The 22,592-nt window shown below is 37.8% G+C and overlaps 2 protein-coding genes across 2 annotated transcripts; one reads left to right on the top strand and one right to left on the bottom strand.

The window, feature by feature from the left end:
* The first annotated feature begins 6,100 nt into the window (after nucleotides 1-6,100).
* LOC17884451 lies at nucleotides 6,101-8,193 on the top strand. Its single transcript, XM_023780307.1, has 3 exons — nucleotides 6,101-6,320; nucleotides 6,401-7,648; nucleotides 7,799-8,193. Exons 1-3 carry the CDS (start codon nucleotides 6,101-6,103, stop codon nucleotides 8,191-8,193), a joined length of 1,863 nt encoding a protein of 620 aa, XP_023636075.1.
* A 5,365-nt stretch (nucleotides 8,194-13,558) lies between these two features.
* Nucleotides 13,559-19,636, bottom strand: LOC17884283 (putative transcription elongation factor SPT5 homolog 1). The gene is made up of 22 exons (XM_006289130.2): nucleotides 19,177-19,636; nucleotides 18,597-18,832; nucleotides 18,328-18,474; nucleotides 18,047-18,208; nucleotides 17,886-17,969; nucleotides 17,615-17,685; nucleotides 17,153-17,510; nucleotides 16,902-17,057; nucleotides 16,726-16,823; nucleotides 16,596-16,644; nucleotides 16,309-16,461; nucleotides 16,083-16,226; nucleotides 15,897-15,993; nucleotides 15,468-15,626; nucleotides 15,341-15,386; nucleotides 15,161-15,255; nucleotides 14,988-15,066; nucleotides 14,725-14,779; nucleotides 14,508-14,625; nucleotides 14,290-14,427; nucleotides 14,089-14,183; nucleotides 13,559-13,914 (listed from the first exon to the last, which is right to left on the bottom strand). Exons 1-22 carry the CDS (start codon nucleotides 19,505-19,507, stop codon nucleotides 13,669-13,671), a joined length of 3,117 nt encoding a protein of 1,038 aa, XP_006289192.1. The 5' UTR covers nucleotides 19,508-19,636; the 3' UTR covers nucleotides 13,559-13,668.
* Between the last annotated feature and the right edge of the window lie 2,956 nt (nucleotides 19,637-22,592).

Raw genomic sequence — 22,592 nt, 5'->3', positions numbered from 1 at the left:
TCCTTATGTCTACAGCTCTCCTCCATACGTTTACAAGCCTCCACCATCACCTCCTCCTTATGTCTACAGCTCTCCTCCATATGTTTACAAGCCTCCACCATCACCTCCTCCTTATGTCTACAGCTCTCCTCCATATGTTTACAAGCCTCCAAGCTATAGTTCTCCTCCAATATACTAAACAAACATATCATGACAGTTTCGTTTATCATCCATTATAGTCATGGAATAAATATTTCTCTTTCTAAGTTTTCATAAATGAAATGTATTAATGTGGTTATAAACCTAGTGCATTCTTTGTTGTGTGTTGATGTTGTTTTTACATTCTAAAAATCAATATACTTGTTCTTCATTTTTAAATGTCTTATAAACTCAATAAATCGTATTGAAACAGATTTAAATGAATCCACTACATTTGTTGCATCTCAAAGTTTCCCAAACTATGGATTTGGATATTTATATATCTCAGCTTATAGAAAACCTGTGTTTTGGGACTACTTGTTGTGACTCTTTTTTTGGTCGCAAAAAAGAGCGACGCTATAGTGACCATTTTACGGAAAATAAGCAACTATAGCACATCCGGATGGAAAACCGTTGGTAAGTAACGACGAACATTTAAAGTCTCGAAAACGTCTCATATTTGCTTATGTTTGGCAACTATTAGGCGACTAAACAAAAGTAGTCGGGAAAGGGTCTCTATGAGAGACTAATTTGTGACGCTTTTAATAGTCGGCAGAAGTAGTCGCAAATAAAACACAAAAGAGCGACGCGGTTGCAACTTCATCTAGTTGTCATAGATTAGTGGGAAAGAAGTAGTAAAATCTCGTTACAAACGTTGAAAATGTGAAAGTTCGGTACAGCTAACTATTGCGACGCTGTTTGGTATAGTCACAAATTAGTCGGTGAAGATGAAGTTTCTGAAGATGAGTAATTTCAATGTAAAATAATTTTTAAGGATTGCTTTGTAAAATATAATTTCTAATAGCTGTTTTGCGACCCTTTTAGTACGCTTTTGGGGGTCACAAAATGCTTATTTTCTTGTAGCGAATTATAAGGCAAAGATTACTATCGATAGGATTTGTTTATATACGAGTATATCTATATAGCTAGGAATCAATATAAAAGAATGAAATATGTATCGGCATCTCGGGGAGATTCTTTATGGCTGGAACACTTGTCAACTGTTTTTGGGACAGTGTCGATCGACACCATAAATTTTGGTTCGAACGGTTTAGTTTTAAATCGTCGGTTTGTCTTGGAATTGATTGGGATGAAACCCTAAGTCATGTTAAAACTCGAGCAGCCATCCTTTTGGGTCAGTTTTTATCTACTGTCGCTTTCTGTGAGTTCTGATAGAGAGAGAACTTGATAGTTTTGTTTCAGAGGCTTAAAGAGCCTTAAAAAAGAGTTTCTAGAGGTTTTTGTGACTGTTTCTTGGTGTTGCAAGCAAAGGTTTGAGGAGATTCATGGTTGTTAAAGCAAGAAGGGTCTTGTTCTTGTTGTTTCTTCTCTGTTTTGTCCTTCCTTTCATATCAAGGATAGTGCGTGACCATTGCTGATCAAAGCATGTTTAACCCTGCTGATGTGTATTTGGTTGATTAGATGGCTGGATATTTTTTGTGCACATGTTTATGTGTTTTGGTTGCTGTTATTGCATGTTTGAGTGTTAGAATTTATGGTTGGAGCTTTCGAGGTGGTGAATTCGTTCTTTGGATAGTTGAGAGACAACTAATGTGTCTAAAGTGGTCCTCTAAAACTAATGTGTCTTCTAAGGCTTCGTAGTAGCCAATTTTGTAGTATATACACCAGAAGAAGTTGGAAGCCATGCCCACATATCTAGAGCACCTTTCTTGCTTGGCCGAAACAGAAGAATCTCTTCAACATAAGCTGGTAGTAATTTTTTGAGCAGGTCCTTGTTCCATTCCAAAGAATATGGGATCAGTGAGTCGGAGACTTTTAAATCTTGGGATTCCTTGGTTGGAGGTCTCATTGGTTGATGTGGGGATGCTCAGCAGAGCCAAGGACTATGCCACACATATACAAAGCTAAGTACCTGATCCAGTGATTCTACCTAGTTTAAGTTTAAATGACCTCTACCAAGGCAGATGCTGCGCTGGCCATGAGAAGCCCAACCTAGAACTCGACATTCCAGGAAATCAGGGCTGTTATAGTACTTTCCCAAAATAACTTTAGCGAGAAGGTAGGATGGTTTTTTGAGGATCATCTAGCTTAGTTTAGCAAGAAAGGCTACATTGAAGGTACTAGTATCTCTGAACCTAAGTCCACCATCTCAGAAAGATTTTGTCATGTGATTCCAAGAATTCCAACAAATTCCAAGAAATTCATTTCTAGTGTTACATAGGGTTGAAGGGCTGAGAGAACCAAAGAGTGTATGTCTCCTTCTTGAGAAGTGAACATCTGTTGATAAAAATTTATGATAGCTTTTATAATATCTTTTTCTTCAAAAACTGAATTACCATCAGCAGATTCCATCACAGAAATATTGTTCATAACTCTTCTTCATTTGGTAGTCGTGTGGAAATACCCTATTTTTTGTCACCAAAGGCCAACCAAAGTTGTATGCTCCTCTGTTTCCAAAATGCCTCCTCATTCTGGTAACCTTTGGTCATTTTCTGGTTGTTCTTGTTGATCTCATCATGATTATCAACACCTTGACTCATGTTTTCTTCTAGAGCTTGCCTCAAAACATTGATCTCCCCTTCTTGTTGTTTTTAATCCAGCTATTTCACCCTACTAGGCACTATTGAAATTGATAACACTACCCAATGCATAAGCTCTTTTGTATTATCAACCTTATTACTCATGAATAAGACTCTACAACAATGCATAAGCTCTTTTGTTTCCCAACACGTTATCATTCCTAGCCGCCTGAGCTAACACAAAGCCTTTTTCTCCACTTCCAATCTCACTGTCACCTACGAGATTATGAGACTAACTTAAGATTTATACTTAGGAACGTTACTCCCACCATATTCAAAGACGAGAGATATTTCTGTCATTTAAGGATGAAAGAGATTAGTGTAATTAGTACTATATTGGTATTACTCAAATTACTAATGGCTCTGATATTTCAATTGTTCTATCCCTATATTAGTAAAAGAGAAGTACAAAATTCTCTTCCGGGTCGGGTTTAATTAAAATAATTATCCAAAAATTCAAATTGGATCTTTTGTAATCAGATAGTTTAATGAGTTCGGATTAGATCCATTGCCTAATTTTATGTTTACTACATTGCCGAATTTTATGCTATATCGTTCATAATAATTCTATTCTATAATTAATTTGGGAAAATTTTCCAAAAATTGAAGATAAAGCTAAAATATAAAGAAAGAGAGATATTGTTATGATTATGACTACGATAAGAACGAAATTTCTTCACGAGATTGTAGTAGTAACAATGTTTAATATTATCTTAGTTTTGTTGAAAATCGTGACCATAATATGTGGAAAACTGGAAAATCGAAATAGTTCACGTATTTTTTATCATCTATAAATTAGTTTGCGTATTTTTCTGGCAAATATTAAATAGGTCACGTTTTTTCGGGAATTTTCCCTAAAGAATTTTGTCATTAATTATAAAATTAAATTGTTTCCTTAAAGATAACGCTAATTAAAATACCTCAATAGCATATTCCTAATTCTTATGAGATGCTTATATTACGGGATTGTAAGTTCAAAAAATATACAATAATTAGATAACAATCTTCAATCATTTGTTAAAAAAGTTAATTAATTTTTGTTAGGAGCATCAAGAAAGCTAAACTATCCATATATATATCTGAGGAGATCAAATCATGTAATTATTCAAATTAATATTGCCCTCTTAATCACGCAGACCTATTGAAAGAATATTGAAAAGAATATTCTTTACTAAACCATTTGATTTATGAAAATATGAATATATAAAAAATATAAAATTTCAAAAAAAAAATTAGGAATTGTAAATAATTTTAATAAATATCCCCTATATATTAAAAGAGAAGTACAAATGGTACTCGGGTCGGGTCAATTTAAATTTTTTAACCGGGATTCTTAATTTGGATTTATGTAGTGTCTAGCTATAGGAGGTGGAGCCTTGGAGGATTGCCAAAGGTGTTTTGATTTAGAGTCTAACATAATGCTTAGCCAAGCTTTTCAAATTGTTATCTTTTCTCACATTCAAGTCCGTATTTCAACAAGACTGACTCTAATATAGCATTAATGCCGTATAGATACGACATCTCTCATTAGTATTAATTCATAATATGTAGAGAAAAAAATGGAGTAAGGTATTAGAATGCTATACCTATAATAGTAGAAGCGATTAAACGTTACAAAAATCACAAAATTGGAATTATAATAAAGATTCAAAAGTTTCTGTGTAAACCATAGAGAAATTTTAGGTTTACAAACAATATATTCATCACAAGAACACTATCACGGTTGCACAAACTTGGCTAATATGACCAAGTCCAGAATCCTGATGTACAGCCAACTAAATCACCACCAATGTCACACACGATCATCCTTCTTCATTGGAGGAACTATCTCCAATTCACTTGGCAGGGAAATGATAGTCTCACCTTCACCTTTGTAATGTGCTTTACACTTTGCACATTACAAGAAGACTGTGAGAGAGCCACCATTCAACATATAAATCATCTACATTGTACTTCTCGCAATCAAGATCATTTAAATAATTTCCAAGTTTTATTGGTTACCATCTATATAGATATTCTCTATAAATATTAATACTTGATAAATTAATATATGGCCCAAATTAATATTTTTGGTTCTAATTTATATATCAATAATTTAATTAATGCAGCGAAGATACAAGATTCGAAGATGAATTTTTTCTTGGCCGGCGAGACTTGATGCAGCACATAATAAGAAAAATTTTAAATTAATGGAAATTTCTCCTAATTATCCGTTGCATGCATCAGATCTCACCGACCAAAAAAAGATTTATCCTCGAATCTTGTATCTTTCCTGCATCATTAATAAAATATCATAGTCTAGATGTTATTACTTATAACGATATTTCTAGATGCTCACTTTTTTTATGAATGGAGTTTGTTAAAGGCAAGAGACTAACTGAAATTTCACGGATGTGTCATTTACCATGCTTCATATATCAGCTGCAGCATAGGGTTCTTCATGATCCACTTCACTTATAGCATTTACAAGAAGATCTTGCATGGTCTGATTAAACAAAACATATATTTATACTCTTAACTATAGATCAACAATATAAGACACACATAGAGTTTTGAGTATACGTAGATCTTTGACAGCAGGATTACAAACCATTATTAATCTCAAATAATGATTTGATGCGGCTATATCAGACACTAACACATATATATATACTCTGCTTATGAAAACCCTAGTCTTATAATGTTTAAAACATGTTGACTCTATAAGTGGGATTTTAGGAAACCCAATTCAATTTGGATTAGATTCTATTTGTAATCTGATCAGGTCAACATATTATTCATACAAAAAACTATATTTAGTTAATTACTTAAATGGTGTGATACTTATCTTAATCTATCTAATTTAAATATCTCAAAATAGCATATTTCTATAGACATCTTAATTCCCATATTTATTTTTTATTTTGTAAAGAATTGTCATTTTTTATTTATAAGTGGTAAATTTGGATATAATTAACAACCGACAAATGAAAAATTGTATATGAAAATAAACCCTACTAATTAATATCGAAAGAGAATGTAAAAATAAATAAAATCATATATCAAAACAAAGAGTGGATAGAAAAAATTAATACTCTAAAATTAAAACCATGAAAATAATTATTTTTTATTTTATTTTTTATGGCATGACAACAACGATTTATATGGTATTTTATATTAGTATTTTTCTGGGCTAAAGAACAAAAATTTAGACTAATTCACCTAAACTAGTATACATTAATTTTCCATTTTTTAATTTAAAACAAAGTTTAAGAAATGAAGTAAAGTATTGATGTGAAGTATGGTGTGAAGTAAAGTATTGATGATTAGTATGAAGAAAGGAATATGCATGTAATATTCCATTTTTTATCTCTATTTATAGAAGCAAAACAGAAATAGAGTTGATGACGAGCGGAGGCGAAGCTAGGGTTTTGCACACGGGAGATCAGGATGCTACGATGGAGGAGGTAGGGGGAAGAAGTCAGCCTCCTGGTGATCCCCCGGATGCTCCGGGCTTGTGGGTTCAGAAAGTGAGGGGGAGTATCGGTGGTGGTATGCCAAGACCGGAAGAGGTTGTGACTCATGAGTTTGTGAAACCGAGGTTTAAGATTGAGTTTCCGAATGGCAAGAACGGGGAGCCTGTGATTACCATAGGAGCGGTCTATGGAAGCGTTGTATGATTGTGAAGGTTTTGGGGCGTACAGTTCCAGTCGCGGTGCTTAGCCGTCGGTTAAAGGAGATGTGGAAGCCTAGTCGTGACATGGTGGTTGTGGATTTACCTAGGCAGTTCTTCATGGTTCGTTTTGAGTCAGAAGATGAGTATATGGCTGCTTTAACTGGAGGTCCTTGGAGAGTGTTTGGTAGCTACTTGATGGTCCAAGCATGGTCACCGGATTTTGACCCGATTCGGGATGAGATTGAAACGACTCCGGTGTGGGTGCGGCTTTCAAATCTACCAGTGTCGTTTTATCATACAACAATCTTAATGGGAATAGCAGAGGGTTTAGGGAAACCGATTAAGGTGGATATTACAACCATGAACTTAACTAGGGCTCGTTTTGCTCGTGTTTGTGTTGAGGTGAATTTGAAGATGCCGCTAAAGGGTACGGTGATGATAAACGAGGAGAGGTACTATGTCTCATATGAGGGTCTCTCAACTATTTGTTCTGGGTGTGGTTTGTACGGTCATTTGGTTCATTCTTGCCCACAAGCTGCAAAGGAGAGACCGCCAGAGCAAGTGAGTCAAAGGGATCACCCTCGGAATACGGACGTTGTAACTCATCAGTCTACTCAAGTAGGGAATCAGAATGGGAGCAGTCAGACGGTAGATGGTTTTCAACCGGTTAGGAGAGGCGGAAGACGGCCGGAAACAACCAGGGAAGGTTCTAACTTTTTGGGAAACCGAGAAACTGTTCAGAAGCGACAGAATATTCGGGAAGTTCAGAGAAGGAAAGAGAATCCGGACGTTCCGGTGAAGAATAGTTTTGGAAGGTTAGTGGATGATTTGGAAGATTCGGAAGTTATGGAAAAATCTCGTTCAGTGGAGGAGAATAAGGAGAATAGATATATGATGAATCAAGTGGAAAAAGAGAAGAGTGCTCCGCAAGGAATGTTAGTTGTCTTCGGATCACAAAGGGGTAATAAGTTGGGCCGAGGAGATTTGAATAATGTGCAAAAAAAGGCCCATGAAAAATTGAGGATGAAGCAGGCCACTAAGACAGTTACTTCACGGGGTTTAGTGTTTGGCCCAATAAGGGGTGAGGCTGAGTTCTCGTCGTCAGGGAAACGACTCAGACTTGAGCAAGACTCACCACCGGAAGTTACCGATTCTGGAAATCTCCATAGTCCGAACGAGGTTGTAGAGTTCATTATCCAAGAACAGGGGAGGGAGTCTAATCTTCCGTTGGTGAGGATGCCTTCCACGGCGGAGGTTGGAGCGACCAGAGATATTAGTAAATAATATCTCGCCCCGGTGATTCGGTTGTTTAAGATCATTTTAATGATGAATTGCTTGTTGTGGAATTGCCGGGGGGCCAATAAACCCAATTTTAGGCGATCGATAAGATACATTTTGAAGCGTTTTAACACTGACATGTTGGCAGTGTTTGAAACGCATGCTGGTGGAGATAAGGCGAGACAGATTTGCTACGGTTTGGGTTTTGAGAATTCTTTCCGTGTTGATGCTGTGGGTCAAAGTGGTGGTATCTGGTTATTGTGGCGGACTGGAATAGGTGATGTAGATATTGTCTCTTCTTCCGATCAATTCATCTATGCGACAGTTACTCAAGGGGGAGTTTTATTCAATATTGTTGTTGTCTACGCTGCTCCAACAGTTTCTAGACGGAGTGGGCTTTGGGCCCAGTTACGAGATCTGCTAAGCGGGGTTTTGGGTCCATTAGTAATTGGCGGGGACTTTAATACGATTGTTCGTATTCATAAGAACAGGAGGGAATGGGTGTCTTTCTCAAGATTCTTTGGCATTTGGGGATTGGATTAGCGAAATGTCTTTGATTGACATGGGTTACAGGGGTAATCAATATACCTGGAAGAGAGGTAAAGTGGCGAGAAATTTTATAGCTAAAAGATTGGACCGTGTGTTGTGTAATGCTGAGGCCAGAATGAAATATCAAGACGCCTCTGTAACTCATCTGCCTTTTTTTTTCATCGGATCATGCCCCTTTGTACGTGCAGCTATCACCAATGGTTAGCAGAAATAGGAGTCGTCGGCCCTTCCGGTTTGAAGCGGCGTGGTTACAACACTCTGGATTTAATGATTTAGTCTCATCTTCGTGGGATCGTGATATTGATACGCGTACGGCATTATTCCGGTTGCAGTGTGAGTTGCGTAAGTGGAATCGGGAAGTGTTTGGAAATATTCAACAACGGAAGGACGCGCTGGTGAATGAGATCTCAGAAATTCAAAAGAAAATTGATGTGAATCAAACTGATGATCTGTTGGATAGGGAAGGGGAGTTATTAAATCAGCTTGAGGTCGCTTTAGAACAAGAGGAGGTTTTATGGATGCAGAAGTCAAGGGAAAAATGGGTGATTCATGGAGATAGAAACACTAAGTTTTTTCATACTTCAACCGTGATATGGCGTCGTCGGAATAGGATTGAGATGCTGAAGAATGATGAGGGTTGTTGGCTTTCAAAGCAGGAGGACCTTGAGAAGTTAGCAGTTGGGTACTTCAAGAGACTTTACTCTTTGGATGATGTTAGCGCCATGGTTGAGGTGTTACCCTCGGGTGGTTTTGTTCGGATCTCGGGTTCAGAGCAACTAGCCCTCAATAAACCGTTTACGGCGATAGAAGTAGAGCGGGCAATGCAGAGTATGGGTAGTTTCAAAGCTCCGGGACCGGATGGCTATCAGCCAATTTTCTACCAGAAGTGTTGGGATGTTGTTGGGGAGTCTGTGATTCGGTTTGCCTTGGAGTTCTTTGAGTCGGCAGATTTGCCTGACGAGACGAATGATGCGCTCGTGGTGTTGTTACCTAAGGTAGCTGAGCCAGAGAAGATAACTCAATTCCGCCCGATTAGCTTGTGTAATGTCTTATTCAAGATTATTACTAAGACAATGGTGGGAAGATTAAAGTCAGTCATGACCAAACTGATTGGACCTACTCAAACGAGTTTTATTCCGGGGCGTTTGAGTACGGATAACATTGTTATAGTCCAAGAAGCTGTACATTCCATGAGAAGGAAGAAGGGTAAGAAAGGTTGGATGTTATTGAAGCTTGACTTAGAAAAGGCTTATGACAGGGTTAGATGGGATTTCTTGGACGATACTCTAAAGGTTGCTGGTTTGTCAGAGAGGTGGGTATAGTTGATAATGCAGTGTGTAACTGGTCCTTGTATGAGTGTTTTATGGAACGGGGAACGGACGGAGCCTTTTAAACCTCTAAGGGGGTTGCGTCAGGGAGACCCGTTGTCTCCGTATCTCTTTGTCCTTTGTATAGAGCGTTTATGTCATCTGATTGAGGAAGCTGTTGGCGGAAAGCGTTGGAAGCCAATCGCGTTGTCCAGAAGCGGGCCTAAGCTGTCGCATATCTGCTTTGCAGATGATTTAATCTTGTTTGCTGAAGCTTCAGTGTCGCAAGTTAGAGTTATCCGGGGAGTGTTGGAAAGATTTTGTTTAGCATCGGGACAAAAAGTAAGTTTAGAAAAGTCTAAAATCTTTTTCTCCAAGAATGTGTCAAGGGATCTTGCTAAGCTTATTAGTGATGCAAGTGGAATTAAAGCTACTCATGATTTGGGAAAATATTTGGGAATGCATGTTTTACATAGGAGGATTAACAAGGATACTTTTGGGGAAGTGTTGGAAAGGGCCTCAAATAGATTATCGGGGTGGAAGGGGCGAATGTTGAGTCTCGCCGGTAGGATAACTTTAACCAAGGCGGTTTTAGCAGCAATTCCGGTTCATACAATGAGTACAGTGAAGTTACCGGCCTCGACTTTGCTAAACTTAGATTGTGTGGCTCGAAATTTCTTGTGGGGTAGTACAACTGTGCAGAGAAAGCAGCATTTAATCGCTTGGGAGCGGATTAGCCGACCAAAGGGTGATGGAGGATTGGGGTTACGGAAGGCTGCAGATATGAACATGGCTTTAATTGCTAAGGTGGGTTGGCGGGTTTTGAATGACGATAAGAGTCTATGGGCTCGAGTGGTCAGGGGGAAATATTCTGTGGGGGATATTCATGACCATAATTGGTTAAAGGCGAAGAGCAACTGGTCGGTTCTATGGAAGGGTGTGTGCTGCGGGATTAGAGATGTGATTTGGGATGCGCATAGGTGGGTTGTTGGGGATGGTCGGATGATAAAGTTTTGGACTGATCGATGGCTAGGATCGATGTCGATTTGTGAGGGGTGCGTATTCAAGTGCCGGATTCGATGGTTCACACAACAGTTCGTGACCTTTGGGTTGATGGTGGTGGCTGGGATTTTAACCCGATTGATCCCTATGTGACGGAGAGAAAAAAATTGGAGCTTATGGCTATTGTGGTGGATAGCGTGTCTGGTGTGAAGGACCGGCTATCGTGGGGGAATACAACGGATGGGCGGTTTAGTGTGAGGTCGGCTTATGGTTGTTTGACTCGCGATCAGACGTCTAAGCCGAACTGGGATGGTTTCTACAACCGTATTTGGCGAGTTAGAGCTCCAGAAAGGATTCGTGTTTTTCTATGGTTAGTTGCTCGGCAGGCTATTATGACAAATAGTGAAAGGGCTCGACGACACATGAGTGATACGGCAGAATGCTCAATATGTCATGGGGGAGTGGAGACGATCATTCATGTCCTTCGCGATTGCCCTGCCATGACAGGAATTTGGGAGCGTCTGGTCACTAGGTTTAAAAGACATGTTTTCTTTAGTACGTCTTTATTCCAATGGCTGTATGATAACCTAGAGGAGGGCACAGAGGTGTTTGGGAGCTCATGGGCTACTATTTTTGCGGTTGCGTGCTGGTGGGGGTGGAAGTGGCGTTGTGGAAACGTGTTTGGTGATAATAAACTTTGTCGGGACCGAGTTAAAGTCATTAAAGATCTAGCTCGGGAGGTTATGGCTAGTCACGCTAAGAATGGTTTGGTCCAAGATCGGGTGCGGGTCGAGAAGATGATTAAGTGGGATACTCCAGGGTCTGGTTGGGTCAAGCTTAATACGGATGGAGGCTCTCATGGGAATCCAGGGAGTGCGGCTGCCGGGGGTGTGTTACGGAACGAGTACGGCGAATGGATGGGTGGTTTTGCGTGCAATATTGGGTGGTGCACGGCTCCCCTAGCTGAACTTTGGAGGGTGTTTTACGGCCTCCATTTAGCTTGGGAGAAGAGGATAACACGGTTGGAAGTGGAGGTTGATTCGGAGATGGTTGTGAATTTTCTGATGACAGGGATTTGTGATACGCATCCGCTGTCTTTCCTGGTACGCCTGTGCCATGGCTTGATTTCGAGGGACTGGATAGTCCGTATTTCTCACGTGTATAGAGAAGCTAACCGTCTTGCGGATGGGTTAGTGAACTATGCGTTTTCTTTACCTTTAGGTTTTTATCTTTTGGATGTTGTTCCGCCGGATTTGGCGTTATGTTTGCATGAGGATGTTGTTGGTTTACCTCGGCCAAGAGACGTTTATGTATAATTTTAAATTTTATTAATAAAACATAGGGAGGGCACTATCTCCCGTCAATTCACCAAAAAAAAAAAAATAATAACAAGTTTTGTGAGGGTTGTTCACCATAAGCTTGAGTGTCCAAAATCATAAGTGTCTATTGTATTCTCTTTAGTGTGTTCTTATATAATAAAAACTTTCATTTATATATCCTCTTCCATATACACTTAATCTCTTTCATATATTTGTTTCATATATCTCGATCTTATAAAATGTCCTACGTGGTTTTACCTACTATGTGTCTGTAAATTTGGTATCAGAACCATGACAGTCTAAGCTTTAGCTCTTCGATATCTAAGAGGTAGTATGTCATAATGTTGTTTTCTAACATATACTTTGCATAGAGAGTATGCTATGTGGTTGCCATTTTTTAATGGATCCTCCACAACAGAACTCTTGTTAAGTTTGTATAAAAGAATTAAAGAAAAGATCTGTGAGGTCATAATGCTCGAAGTACCTTGAGGCTTATTTTGATGTGAGTTGTTTGCCTTAGTTTGCGTAGCTAGTACCTCACGATCATTTTTTTTATGTTCTTAGCGCTTAAAAGTCCCATGAAAACAACTTATGGTTTGTTATTACCTTGAAGATTAAGAAGAAGTTTATAGCATTCTGTCTTGGTTTCTGGTCTCTATATATATTATGGAAAACACGTCAACTTTATCCAAAGCACCCTCTTTTCGAAAATCCACCTCTAAAAAAGTAAATTATCTATATGAAATAGAATACATGAGTGATAAGAGAAAAGTTCCGATTTCCCAACTTCCTTTACTTAATCCTTACAAAGCCTTCTCAAAGCCAAATTCTAGTTTCCCAAAAGTCATCAGCCAAGTGTTTGTGCCTAACAAACATACAGCGAAAGAACTTGTTCTAGCTTCTCCTCTAGAACAATACTTCACATCAATACTTTACTTCACCCCATACTTCACATCAATACTTTACTTCACACCATACTTCACATCAATACTTTATTTGGATATACATATATGCAAAATTAGTATATCTAACCTTGTCTTTTAGTTTTACTAGTTGGTTAATATTATGACACATGTCACACTATATAATCGACAAAATTAATAAGTACATCGATTATGTTAATAACTAAAATTTAAGACACCAAACTAATTCTTTTTAAGTGAAATTTAATAAACCTTTTGTAACTGTGTTCTAAATCACGAGCTGCTTAAAATTTACGATGTAAACAAATCTTCTCATTTTTCCCCATTTTTTTGAAAGACACCCCCCCCCCCCCCCTCCACTATTTTATGCAATAGAGATGCTCTAATGATAATTGACAATTTAGACATATTTATGATATTCTATGTTTTGTGCTTGTTCCGTTTCATCGATACTTGCGACTGGCAGCAGCAGCATGTATTGTTGTTTGTTTGGTTGCCGCAGATTGACGCTATGGCGAACACAACATTCGGCGATTAAAAATTTTGAACTTCTATTTATTTCCGCAGCCAAAAATGTTGCGTTGCTCCCGTGGCAACCAAACAAACATGCCCAATATAATGATTACCATAACTGAATCTAAAATGGTACTGTTCCTATAAAACTGCATCTCTCCTTACACATTTAATCAGTTTAATTTTTTCGCTGACAAGGTAGAAACCAAAATGGTAGAAACTAGAAACGACAGGACATTACAAGAAAAACACAAAATTGAAAAGGAAAATATTATTCAAACGTTTTCCCCGATGATAACTGAAAACAATAATATTCAATGTTTCTTTATAAACTATAGAGAAATTTAAGATTACAATATACGGTCTCACAAGATTGAAAATTCAACGTTTCATTAGAAAACACTATCACGGTTGCACAAACTTGGCTAATATGGCCAGGTCCAGAATCTTAACGTCAAGGTTATCATCTATCTTAACGATACCGTCTGACCCGTCGATTCCGATCAGCTTACCTGTAGACCCGCGAAATTGGCCACCAACTATTTTGACTCGGTCACTCTTCCGCGGAGGAACTATCTCCAGTTCGCTTGGGAGGGCCATTATAGTGTCACCTTCACCATTGGACCCGAGAGATACTTTACATGTTCCATCCTGACATAAGAGTAGTACAGAGGAAGACTGCGAGCGTTAGAAACGAGCCATCATTCAAGCTTAAACAGCATCCGCAGCCAGTGTTACTTCTCGCAATCACTACTAGATAGTAGTTCTTTTGATTTACCAGAAAAAAAAAAAAAAAGATGAGTTCGTGAAAGGTGAAAGACTAACCGAAACATCTCGGATGACGCCCACATCGCTGTCTTCTCCAGCCTTGTGTATGTCAACCAAAATATCAGGCATGAACCATGCTTCAGCATCCCCACCTGTCGTATTTACAAAATAAGCTAAGCAAACAGCCATGAAATGAAACTTCTACAGGGGAATTGTGAAGGAAGATGCAAGGTGACTATAGCCCAAAAATAGACATACCTATAACAGGAGACATGACATCGAGGCCGGTTCCAGGAGTCATTGGTTGTCCTCCGGGAGTTCCAGGTAAGTATGAAGCCGAGCTTGGTGTCATGGGTTGTCCAGGTGTCGATGGTAGGTAAGGGCTTGGGGCATTCGCTGCATAACAAGGTATGTGAGAAAAAAGACTGGCCAGATAAGAAAAGTTAACATTTAGAAAACGATTACACGCATCATACCATAAGCTGAACCATGGTCCCTAGGTGTCCCTGCATCCGAGTAACTACCACCAGGAGTACTAGCCCATCCTGAGCCAGGAGTTGGTGCTTCATATGCCCGTGAAGGAGGACTTCCCGGCTGGAAACAGGTGTCACATAAGTGGCGAAATTACATATGTCAGAGATATTAAGCCAATATTAAGGTTAAAAGCAAAATCATAGATGGATAAATCTTTACCTGATATTGAGGACTTGTTCCCCAAGATCCCGGATTTCCATCTTCCCAGTTATCCCTGATGTACAAGTTTATTCTTAATCAAAATTTATGAATCTCAAACATCTGTTAAGAATTTCTGGAAATAACTGAAACAATTGCCATGATTCTATAATATAACAAACAACCTCACATTGATGCAAACTCACAACAGCATTAAAGAGAAACATGAGGGAGATGAAAGAGAAAATCAACTTCTGGAAATAGAAACGCAACAACAAACTTACCTAGATGGACTCATAGGCGTGTAAGGATTCCAAGCTCTATCACGCATGGGTGTTCTCATTCCATCATGTATGGGTGTGGCTGAAATTTACACAATCACCAAGGGGGTTAATATGCCAGTAACATATTACAGAGGAGGTGCCATATCACATCAAATTTGAACTAGAAAACAAACCTCCAGAGTCCCGCATTGGAGTCATATAAGGATGAAGTGGAGTCCGAGAAGGATGCATAGGTGTTTCGCTTCCCATACTATACCGAGATGTATCTCTATGTAGAATCCAAATGGTATAATGAATGTCCTTCATTATGATTGAAGTCAAAATAACAAACGAGATATAGATTAGTAGATTACCTAAACGGTGTTGTCGCAACATTATCAGATATTGCATCCCGATCAACTGCATATATACAAACTATTGTTAGAATTCCTTCGATCTATTAGAAAGTCCATGTGCAGAGAAGAGAATACAAGGGCTTGCCTGTCACAATTTTCATCTCAAGTTCTACACGCACTGAATTTCCTTTCACTTCTACTACAGGTCCCCTATACCCCTTGAAAGGTCCTAGCCGGATTTTGACAGTAGTACCCAACAAAGAATCGTCTCCCCCTCCTCTTCCACCCCTATGCCTCCCTCCAGCTGCATTAAAAGATACAAATAAGAATATGTGCAACTGAACGTAGATAAGATGTATCAGCATTTCACCAAAGATATGCAAATAAATATTTGTTTAAGGCAATGAATCATTATTCTACAGAAAACTGTGAAGTAATATATCGTACAAATAATCGCCTTATTCAGGAGAAATACTAAGAGCTGCGGACCAGTACCAAAAGCAAATACCAACTAAACAAAACCTTAGGAATTCTTAATCATAACCAAAATAGAATGAAAAAAATCAGAACATACAGTTATATCCCCCGCCTCTGCCACCACGCTGAAATCTTCCTGGAGATGAGGGTACTGGAGCAGGTGCCTTGAAATTGCCATAACCACCACCACCACCCTAGAGTAGAAAACGTACTGAAACACGTGAAGCTACAGTTTGCCGAAAATATGAAAAACATGGCCACATCTCAAAAAAAGAACACTTACATTTCTATTAGCACCAGAACGTGATCCACCAACAACAATACATGATGTGCATTTAGCACAGATAAACCCGGCATGTTCAAGGTGATGCCGATCATATATAAATAAGACTCCTTTGTAAATATGCTTCACAGGTCCTTGTTTACCCTAGAATATATAAATTAAATGATATGAGATTAATAAAGTTAAGCAAGGTAACCAAAAACAACCAGACTGCAAAGGTACTCACTTTGCTAGGACCCTCAATGACTCTTACATCGTCTTTCACAGCAATGACATTTTTGTAGCGATCTTGAACATTAATTTTCTTCTCAATTTTGCATTTGATTTCTCTAAGTTTGACCAGAGCAACCTCAGGTCTGTCAGGAACCCCTTTAAGAACCTAGGGATATTAAAACAGGGTTATTCCTCGATCCATCGGGTGCATAAAACAAGAAACATATCCCAAAAGAAGATTTTTAGATTATAGAGGGTAGACTTATTAATAGTGCTATTGTTGAAAAGTTGTCAACTTACTTGAAAAGCTTCATTCTCTAGTCGTATAATTACTCCAAAACTTAGGTTACTGCATCAAATAAATAAATCTTTCAGAGGCGTGTAAATGGGAAATATGTAACACTTCAAGGTAATTAGGCAATCCACTTACTCCAGAAGCACTAGATCATGAAGTTCATAATCCCCAATTTTGGTAACACCAGTTGTCACTTCTGAGCTCTCAACAACATGATCAGCAAACACACGGACCTACAAGTATATCCTCTTGAAATTTAATTACCCTACTAGTAAGAAATAAGTTCAATCCACAAACAAAAGTTGGCTTACGTGTTCTTTGGTTGTATCAGATAAAATAATCAGAACATGTTGATCAACTTTGACAACCATGCCTGTTGCTCCTTCATGGGTCCCAGAAACCACCTTCACATGATTTCCAGGTTCAAAGTACTTGCAGAGCTCTCTCTCATTTACAGCAAGGGGATCCTGCAACACAAGGATAATGGTCGGCAATTTTTCTTGGCTGGATCACTTTAGAAAATTTCAAGCAGTAACAACAGCCACAGAGTAATGATGCTTACAGGGAGACCTTTCATTTCTGATCTGATAAGGACATTTTCTTCATCTACTTTCTCAACCCAACCCTTCAAGTTTTTTAAATCCCCTTTGATAACAATAACTGCATCACCCTTCATGAAATGACCTTTCTTTCTGTTTGCAAATAAAGTTGACAGACCACCAAAGTCGCCTTCTCCATTTTCACTTGGTTTATTAAATTTCTCAAGTTCGTCAAAAGTGGGTGTAACATTCTGAACAGTAATGGACTTCAAAGATACTGTTTTGTACAGGAAACCATCTTTGAAAAGCATCCCACCAATATTTTCGAAGTAATCACCCGTCATGGGATCACGTCGACGCTCTACACGTATGTGCAATTCCCTATAGGCATGTAACAATTTTTAAAATCCAGCCCTTATATGAAGTCTTCTCCATAACAGGATCTGTACAATTAAAGAACAACATACAGTATCTAAATGGAGTACCTCGCTTCATCAATGTTCATGAAACGTGGAGGTGGAACAAAGGCTTTTTTCTTGGAAACTTCTCTTCCATCCTGTAATTATTCAAGCAAAGTGTCACCAAATTATTGTATCATTTGAATGTCTGGAGCAAACTACAAAAACCTTAGAATACAAGGACAATAAGACAGTTGCCATAATTTTCTTAACACGCTAAGTTTAGCTATTACTATATTATAAATGTTTACCAGACACAAATATAACCATCTTTTTCATGCATGGACAGAATCCATACCAGCTTACTGGCTAGTGCCTGCAGATCAATTCTTGGGATTAGCTTGACTGTGACCCTCTGACGAACATTATCAACATCAACTACCTGCAACGGGCTGCATTTTAGCAGTCTGTGGGTACTGTTAAGTGTTACCAATGAAAACACATGAAAGTAGATCCTACCTTTGCAAGATCACCTTTATACGTCCCAATTTTCATTCTAACCCAGGTATCCCGAGATAGATCAATTGCTTTGCTCTCAACAGAAAGAACATCCGTCATTTCCCTTATGGGGACAAGTAAGATCTTCTGATTAGCATATATATTCCTCATGCCCTTGATCGCCTAACACAAGTAAAAGAAACAGCGCAAATACTGTCTTCACACCCATTCACAACAGTAATGAACACTATCACTAGCACAGAAGATCAAATTCTATATCATAGAGGGAAACCATCAAACACCTCTTTCACATGTGCTTCCTTGTCTGCTTCAACATATATATAATTTTTAAGATGGTCAAGAGCAACAACAGACTTGATCTGCAAATCTGCTCCTCGATCTATAAACTTTTGCATAAGACAAACAGCAACCTCCCTTTCGCGGCCAATCTGACATTGCAATGTAAAAATCAGGGAGAATCAGTTCCAAGTATCACAGAAAATAAGATTAAATACGTAACGAAGAAGCAGAAGCAAGACTACTTCTAATGCAAATTATGTCAAACCCATACCGCACATTTCACCATCCACAGTTTTGGATCACGAACTGATGGCAAAAGGGCTTGTTGTTCTACATCTGTAGCTTCTTCATCATATTCTTCATGATGCCTAGAGAACCGTTCTTGAATTCTTCTCTCGAGAGCTTCCACATCCTCATCATTTTCATCACGAGAAAGAAACCTCCTATCGTACCGTCTATCACCACCACGCTCATCGGGAAGGTCAGTTCCAGCATCCACTATAAAGTCTGCATTTTTTCAAAAGAACTTCAAGTAGTTACAATTTCCAGTGACTACCAAAAGGAAGAAAATCATAGACACTTTAGTATCTCTACGAGTAACCATTTCAACACTAATTGTTCCTGCACAACTAACAATAACAAAAGAAACATCATTTCTTATCATCTCTTCAATGGTGACTTCAACGTTCAGAGTAAAAATTCTCATCTCTTCTAAGAAACAATCTCAATCACAAAATCAACTAGAAACGACCATACCACTGATTTGCACAAAACAAAAACTTCAAACCAATCGATCTAAAGAAAACATAACATAATGGTCGAATTCGATTTCCAAAAGCAATACTACTTACCATCTTCTCCATCTTCTTCTTCCTCTTCATCCTCATCATCAACCTGGTGAGCTTCTCGGTCTAAAAAAATGGAAGCAGAAGGCTTCTTTCTCTTACCAGCTCCACCTCCTTTACCTCCACGGCTACCATAATCCTCATCATCATCGTCTTCTTCCTGAGAATCCTCCTCCGCATAATCATCAATAAAACTCGATCTTCCTCTCTTCCGTCTAGAACCGCCGCCACCGCCTCTTCCTCTATCCTCTTCTTCTTCTTCCTCCTCTTCTTCCTCTAAATCCAATCCTTCGTAGTCTTCGTCAACATCATCGTCTTCATCTCTGTTTCGCGGCATAATTTAGGGTTCCGATCTGTGAAATCCCCAAATCTGTGAATCACAAATTTGCTTTGTCTTGGTTTGTTTGAGCGAACCCTAGAAATCTGAGGGGGAGTGAAAAGGACTTGCGATTGTTCGAAGAGGGTGTTGTTTGTTTTTGGTTTTTAACCGGATTGGTTTGCAATTACGCTTATATTGATTAAACCCAAATTTGGTTTTTTTTTTTGGTTTATAAGACAGAACTGAACCGGAATGGTTTGTTACTCATGGTTATAATTTTTTTTTTTTTATGTCAACAACTTTCATATTAAGGACTCAAACGAGCCAAGCCAAAAGAGATTTATTTTGAATTTGAACTATCCAAATACACTTGTTCATAGAGCCACTGTGGCAAATTTGTTAAATCAAAGTAAAAAATAGAATTAAAAACAACCAAATATTACCAATCTATGAGATGCTTCATTACATTATATCATTAAACTTTGAGAACCAAAATCTAATATTTTGAAGAAATCCCGTCACTGATACATTTTGGATGGAGCCATTGATATTCTTGTTGAACACTTGATAATCTCCTTCGAAAAATCATTTCGGTAAGACCCTTGATCCAGACTTGTTGCATAGCGAAAATAAGTGCCTTTGATTTTACTTGTAAAGATGATAGAGCAACTCCAAGCTGTGCGAAACCCCAATACTTTGCTTCTCTTAAATGATCACGGATTATTTAGCCACAAGAGACCTGACCAGTCGTTTCATCAAAACCAGCATCATAATTGTATTTTAAATTATTTTGGCCCAATTTCAACCATGAAGTATCTTTTTGTGTCCGAGAAACTGTTTATGATTAATTATGAACGTTTAACCATTCTTTTGTTTCATCTTTGGTCTGGATAAAATATAATTATTTCAAGCCTTCCAAATTCGCTAAAAGATCCAAAAAGGAAGGACTTTATCTTCTTATGGATTGATATTTTATTTTATCAAAATTTGTATATATTAATTTTAAAACAAGGTACTATTCGGTATCTTGTGAGGTACGTGATGTAGTGAATTTTACCAATTAATATCCTTACGCACTAGTGATCATATCATTATAGCACTTAGGGTGGAACCACAAGAAATCTAGTTTGCACACTAAAAATGCAAGAATTAAACTAAGCTAGGACAATGCACAGATTTGATTTCAACTAACAACGTAAACAAAATGGAAATAAAGAAGCTAATGCAAGTGAAATAACTAAAGATAATTGACCAACCTAAAATATTGTGTAAGCTAAGCAAATATCAATAAACATAAAGTAAGACAAAATGAATGAGAATATGCAATTTATAAAAGTCAACACAAAAGTCAAAAACGAAAATGCAAGAATATAATGGTCTATTGGTCTTTTTAGCTTGGTAGATTGCACTAGGAAGCTCATCAGTTAGGTTTTGGTTCCTATGTATGCGATTAAGACTATAATTATTCTTAAGCCCCTAATTATAAACTAATTCACTTTTATGACTCTAGTTCATTCACTAATTATTCTTAATCATGCTAAGATTTCTCAAATGCAATCAAGAAATATAGTGATCATTAAATTCATGCTTAAACACCCTACATAACCCTCTAGACATCAACTTACATTGGCTATAATATATTTTGTTCTTCAGGATTGAAATTGACATTTCATCAAACACCTTGTGTGCATGAAATGTCTAAGCTAAGGAATTTAATTTTCCAATCAAATCCTAACCACAAATCCATTTGCTAATGATAGATACCTTAATTACTAATCTTGAGAACCAATTCCTAACCATCAAAACTCCCTAATCTACCTTTAACCAAAAAACTCATTGATTAGGTCTACTAACACATGATTATGGAATAAATCATGGTGAGAACTGCAAAATAAATAACGAGAAGAGAAAAACACAAGAAAATATGAAATTACAAAATAAAAATAAAGTTTAATCATCCAATTCACCAAAAGATTCAACAACAATTGTATAGATCCAATCTGAACTTAGATAACCGAGCTTGGTAAACAAAAATGTAAAAAACTGATTAAAAAGAGATTTTGGTCCGAGTTAGATCGATCCGGTTCGAACTGGATCGGATCTGGTTCGCTTTACTACATTTCTGATCTCCAAATCTTCATAACTTCCTAACCATAACTCCCAATCCATTTTTGTTTCGACCCAAATTTCTTAATTTGATGTTCTTCAACCTTGTCCATGTGGTTTCTCAAATTCTTGAGCTTTTCTTTACACATTTTTTGTGATCCAAAACTTCATTTTTCCTATTAAGCTTCATTTGTCCCTTTTTGTACCTAAATCAACACCAAATGCAATACATATGCAATTCTAGGACTCTAAATGCTATATAATTTAAATTACATGATAAATGCATATTCACAAGTAATAGTAGCGAATTAAGACCCAAAGGTTATTAAGAAAAAGAGCTTCAAACCACCAAAAATTATCACATCAGTACGATATGATTTTCTGGTCTGCGATATGTGAGTATGTTCGGTGTGATGTGGGTTTCAGACATATCTCTTCATGCCTAGTCATCTGGGGATAGTAGGTTCAGTGACTAAGCACCGAGGAGAGATGTTGGTTGAATAATCAATGGTTGAATGATTGTGGAAGTTGTGTTTGGAATCTCGTGCAAAGGAGAATTGAGACATTGGATTGGATCGGAAAGATTTACGAGGAGTCTCGTGGATTCTAGTGCGTCCAACTCGTGATTCTGGTTCGTTAGTGGAAAAGGTACAAATAAGTTTAGCTTGATTCTTGTTGTTGTTGTTGTTGTTGTTGTTTATCTGCTGCATCTTTTTAGCTGGAATCGATCTGTGTTGGAAAATTTTGTGGGAAATTGCATAGTTGCCGAAAGTTTATCGAAATTTTGGTCTCGGACGAGGTAGTGTTGTTGTATGTCATGCGGTCATAGTTTTAGAAACATGGTCGGGCATTTTAACTATTGTTCTGGTTATGTTTATTGTTGTGGGAACCTTATCTAGACGCATGCTATGTTGCTAGTCTAAATTATTGTTCCTAAATTTAAGGTTAATTATTATTATGATTAATTGGAGTTGGTTTGGTATGTTTTTGCGGTGCA

Source organism: Capsella rubella, unplaced genomic scaffold, assembly GCF_000375325.1.
Source record: "Capsella rubella cultivar Monte Gargano unplaced genomic scaffold, Caprub1_0 scaffold_6, whole genome shotgun sequence".
NCBI lineage: Eukaryota > Viridiplantae > Streptophyta > Magnoliopsida > Brassicales > Brassicaceae > Capsella > Capsella rubella.
This window is presented reverse-complemented; position numbering and strand designations above follow the sequence as displayed.